Source organism: Poecilia formosa, unplaced genomic scaffold, assembly GCF_000485575.1.
Source record: "Poecilia formosa unplaced genomic scaffold, Poecilia_formosa-5.1.2 Scaffold312, whole genome shotgun sequence".
NCBI classification, from domain to species: Eukaryota; Metazoa; Chordata; class Actinopteri; order Cyprinodontiformes; family Poeciliidae; genus Poecilia; species Poecilia formosa.
In genome coordinates, this window is record NW_006800251.1 from 157,205 (window position 1) to 161,566 (window position 4,362).

At 38.3% G+C, this 4,362-nt stretch overlaps 4 protein-coding genes and 1 long non-coding RNA gene across 6 annotated transcripts in view; 4 read left to right on the forward strand and 1 right to left on the reverse strand.

The window, feature by feature from the left end:
• Positions 1 to 1,967, forward strand: part of LOC103152484 (P2Y purinoceptor 1-like) — a 10,714-nt gene extending 8,747 nt beyond the window's left edge. The window contains exon 3 of the mRNA XM_007572956.2: positions 1,954 to 1,967. The gene's annotated coding sequence lies outside the window, so the exon portion shown is untranslated. The remainder of the gene's footprint in view (positions 1 to 1,953) is intronic.
• Positions 1 to 4,362, forward strand: part of pfkfb1 (6-phosphofructo-2-kinase/fructose-2,6-biphosphatase 1) — a 137,739-nt gene that overhangs the window by 16,781 nt on the left and 116,596 nt on the right. The gene's annotated exons all lie outside the window — the stretch shown is intronic.
• LOC103152487 (P2Y purinoceptor 1-like) overlaps positions 291 to 4,362 on the forward strand; it is a 10,804-nt gene continuing 6,732 nt past the window's right edge. Inside the window, exon 1 of the mRNA XM_016661134.1 lies at positions 291 to 1,383. Within this exon, the coding sequence (XP_016516620.1) occupies positions 381 to 1,382 (1,002 nt within the window). The 5' untranslated portion in view covers positions 291 to 380 and the 3' untranslated portion in view covers position 1,383. The remainder of the gene's footprint in view (positions 1,384 to 4,362) is intronic.
• The window catches only part of LOC107833040 (uncharacterized), a 4,174-nt gene continuing 3,834 nt past the window's right edge, over positions 4,023 to 4,362 (reverse strand). Inside the window, exon 2 of the long non-coding RNA XR_001658749.1 lies at positions 4,023 to 4,337. This is a non-coding gene — a long non-coding RNA (uncharacterized LOC107833040). The remainder of the gene's footprint in view (positions 4,338 to 4,362) is intronic.
• Positions 4,054 to 4,362, forward strand: part of LOC103152486 (P2Y purinoceptor 1-like) — a 10,505-nt gene continuing 10,196 nt past the window's right edge. The window contains exon 1 of the mRNA XM_016661133.1: positions 4,054 to 4,348. Coding sequence (XP_016516619.1) covers positions 4,076 to 4,348 — 273 coding nt within the window. The 5' untranslated portion in view covers positions 4,054 to 4,075. The remainder of the gene's footprint in view (positions 4,349 to 4,362) is intronic.

Sequence of the window (4,362 nt, forward strand, 5' to 3'; positions counted from 1 at the left end):
TAATGCAGGAAGTTGATCAGAAATTCTGATTTCCTAAGATATCTGAAAACAACTTATCATTCAATGATTTGTGTCAGTCTTTCTTTTATGTGCTGTCTGTTACCTGGAAGCAGGATTATATGTTACACTTTTGGGCTGGAAGCCAGATTTAGTTGTGAAACCAAACCTACTTTCTAGGAATCAAAGTTAACGCCCTCTTAGGCTTGAGGCATTTTCTGTACTATTATGTTGCTTTCATCTGAAAGACTGTTGGGCTTGTCTGCCGCTTAACTCGGGTTCAAGGAGGTACCCATCTAGGTTGTTTTCTTACTTGCTATCTTTATTTTGTGAGCCGAGCCTCAGACGAGAAGGACAGATAGGACTTGTTTCTGGAAGGCAAAATGACTACAAACAACTGTACGAAACTGGATGAGGAATTACTCACCAATAACAATGTCCTCCCTATTTTTTACATCTTTACATTTGTTGTTGGATTGATCCTGAATGCTTGTGGAATGTTGTGCTTGGTGAATAACTGGAAGAAGCTTCGGATTATTAACATCTTTTTTCTGAACCTCGGATTAACTAACCTGTTGTTTTTGCTCACTCGGCCCTTTATGATTGTGTACTACTTTAAAACGGCTAAATGGACCTTTGGAGAACCTTTCTGCAAAGTAACAAGATTCTGCTTTAAACTGAATTTATATGGCAGCATCGGATTCATCACATGTATCAGTGTGTACCGGTACCTGGCCATCGTCCATCCAATAAAAGTGATGGGGAAATTAACTGTGATTCACGTGGTCATCTCTGTGGTGGTGTGGATTCTGGCGAGTGTTGGAAGTCTTCCAGACGTAATCTACCCCAAACAATCAGGGAACAATGAAACATGTCTTCCTGCCACTGATAAAGAACACATTGAGGAATACTTTGACTACAACCTCATCTGGACAATCTTTGGATTCTGCATACCTTTCATCATCATTGCAGGCTGCTATGGACATGTGGCTCTTGTCATCAGCCGCTCAAAACTGATGAATAAGAACCAGAAACGAAAAATTCTAAAACCGTTGGTTATTTTGATTCTTCTCTTCTCACTTTGTTACACGCCCTATCTTGTCTTGAAGAATCTCAGCGTGTATGCCAAATATGTGGGTTTTAAGAAGCCACCTTGCCCCACATGGTATGATGAAGTCTTTACTGCGCGTCATGTTAGTCGTGGTCTTGTGAGCCTGAATAGTGCTCTTAATCCTCTGATTTACATGTATTTTAATGAGGACCTGAGTGCTCAGTTCAGCCAGCTGCAGCAGCGATGTTGGCAGATGTTCAGTTGCTGTTCCAAGCTGAAATCCAGCTCTGAACCAGTACCACACACTGATAATGAAGTTGAAAGTGCTTTATGACATGTTTTTTTTTCTACAGACCATGTAACGAGTGAAATTTTTGCTCACTATGCTTTGTATTCATCTAATTTGTTGCTTTCTTCTACTAGATGCTAGAGATAATTACATAAGAAATTAAGCAAAACCAGTTTCACTATCACTGCTGTACTGCAATAACAAGGATGAAAGTCCTTTTTAACACATTTCATTGAATTCATTGTTATATTTTTGTTCCTATCTACACATGGTCAAAATTATAGAATTTTGAAAAGTATTTATCTTCTCGCATATTTCTTCTGTTCCTTCTTTTTTGTCATAGTCAAATTGTGATAATAAAACTCATAATAAAATGTAATAAAAGACAATTACATTCTGAGTAAAGACAAAAAGCAATTCTCAAATTATGTTTTTATAAAAATGCACGGTTTCCCCCAGTGTATTATAGGCCTGGTGGCCCGCTATGCTTTACTAGCGCCACCACCAGGCTAAGCCTTTCTTGTTTATGTTTTTAGGAAAATAATAATAAAAAAAAGTTTTTTTAAGCTGGATTGCAAGGGTCTCTCTTGCTCTTAGTGTTTCACTGGCAGAGCAGATTTATTCCTAAAAGATATGTTTATAGAAGATAGGTTTATAGTTTATGCATTTAAATCTGGACCAATCACACCATTATCGCCTCTATGCATTACCTAGCGTGCTGCTGCAGCTGGATGTCTAAAGTTTACCTCAGCGCGGATTGCGGGCGCCTTCTTTCACTCAACTCCCTGTGAGGAATTATTATTCTTTCCAGAGCTTTTGATCAAGGTAGGAGTTTAAACCCCACTTGACTCTGTAATAACCGCTGAAACCAATAGAAGGAGCTGCAACTGTGTAAAGTTGAATGTCATCAGGGTGAGTGAGAAAGTTGTTATAAAAGAAAGAAATGCCGTTCCAATATGAAAGAAAATAAAGAAAATGGAAATGCCAGAGACACATTTCCATTTTGCATGAATGATCGAGGACGAGAGAACCATGAAGAGAAGAGATGCTGACTGCTTTTGACAGAAAACGAAAAATGAAGGATTTGCCCTGCGGAATGATGCAAATAGCGTAATTCAGATGACCGAGAAGAGAAAGCAGCTGTTGTTTAGAACATCTGTCAGTGAGTAGGAAGTTCGACAGCAGTAGAGTGATTTGATTCATTTTTTCAGATGGTAAGGATGCTTGGAAGGCTGAAGAATCAAGAGTGATGCCCAAGAACTCTATAGAAGTGCAGGGACCGATAGCTCTGAGAAAACTTTAGGTAGAGCACTTAGCCCGTGACGAGGAGAAGATCGAGGGGTAACAATCAGGAAGTCATCAAGANACTGACATGTAAAGCACTTTGAATTGTCCTCTTGGCTGAATGAGCTATACAAACTAGACTTGCCTTGAGTATTTTAGTGAAATCTCTACAAAAATCTCAGTTTCATTTGAAGAGAGATAACAATAATTGATGATGCTGTCATTCCCATATCACAGTGTTGTTTCTACTGGTGAATATCAGTGTTGAATTTGTGCCAAACACAATGACAGGAATTGTGGCCTAAAGTTCACTTTAACAGTGGATAACACATTTCATAGCAATGTTTTGCAAGATATTAGGCATGTCTGGACTTGTTCTATGAAAGAAAAGGATTCAGTCTCTCAACCTTCCCTAAGAGAAGTCTTAAAGTACATTGTGTTCACAGATGACAGCTTATTTTGATTAATAAAAAATGAGGAGTCGTGTGCAAATACATGACTTAAAAATTCCATCTTGAATTTTTAAGCTGGAATTCTAAATTCTAAATGTTGCTGCAGTTTTTCCTCAGATTTAGACCTCAGAAACTTTTCAAGAATCTGAAAACTATTCATCATTCATTGGTTTGTGCCTGTTTTTCTTCCTTTTGTGTACTGGTGGTTATGTAGAAGCAGCATGATATGCTCAGTAACCCACACTAAGCCATATTTCTCCTTCTGGGTAAGGAGATATATTGCCCCATGGTATAAAGAAGTCTTGAAAGCCCATCATCTTGAAAGTATTGTGAGCCTGAACTGTGCTCTTAACCTGCTGGTTTACATGGGTGCTTAGTTCAGGCAGCTGCAGCAGCGTTGTGAACAGATGTTCAGTTTCTGTTTCAAGCTGAAATCCAGCTCTGAAATAGTACCATACATTGTGGTCTAACAAGTTTTATTTATTACAACTTAAGTTTTTGTTAAAAGAAGTTTTAAAGTACATTGTGTGACACTGATTTAATAAGAAAAAGGGTGTCAGGACTGCACACAAACACATTATTAAACTCTTCACCTTTACTTGGACTTTTGAGCTGGAAATTCTAATGCAGGAAGTTGATCAGAAATTCTGATTTCCTAAGATATCTGAAAACAACTTATCATTCAATGATTTGTGTCAGTCTTTCTTTTATGTGCTGTCTGTTACCTGGAAGCAGGATTATATGTTACACTTTTGGGCTGGAAGCCAGATTTAGTTGTGAAACCAAACCTACTTTCTAGGAATCAAAGTTAACGCCCTCTTAGACTTGAGGCATTTTCTGTACTATTATGTTGCTTTCATCTGAAAGACTGTTGGGCTTGTCTGCCGCTTAACTCATGTTCAAGGAGGTACCCATTTAGGTTGTTTTCTTACTTGCTATCTTTATTTTGTGAGCCGAGCCTCAGACGAGAAGGACAGATAGGACTTGTTTCTGGAAGGCAAAATGACTACAAACAACTGTACGAAACTGGATGAGGAATTACTCACCAATAACAATGTCCTCCCTATTTTTTACATCTTTACATTTGTTGTCGGATTGATCCTGAATGCTTGTGGAATGTTGTGCTTGGTGAATAACTGGAAGAAGCTTCGGATTATTAACATCTTTTTTCTGAACCTCGGATTAACTAACCTGTTGTTTTTGCTCACTCGGCCCTTTATGATTGTGTACTACTTTAAAACGGCTAAATGGACCTTTGGAGAACCTTTCTGCAAAGTAACAAGATTCTG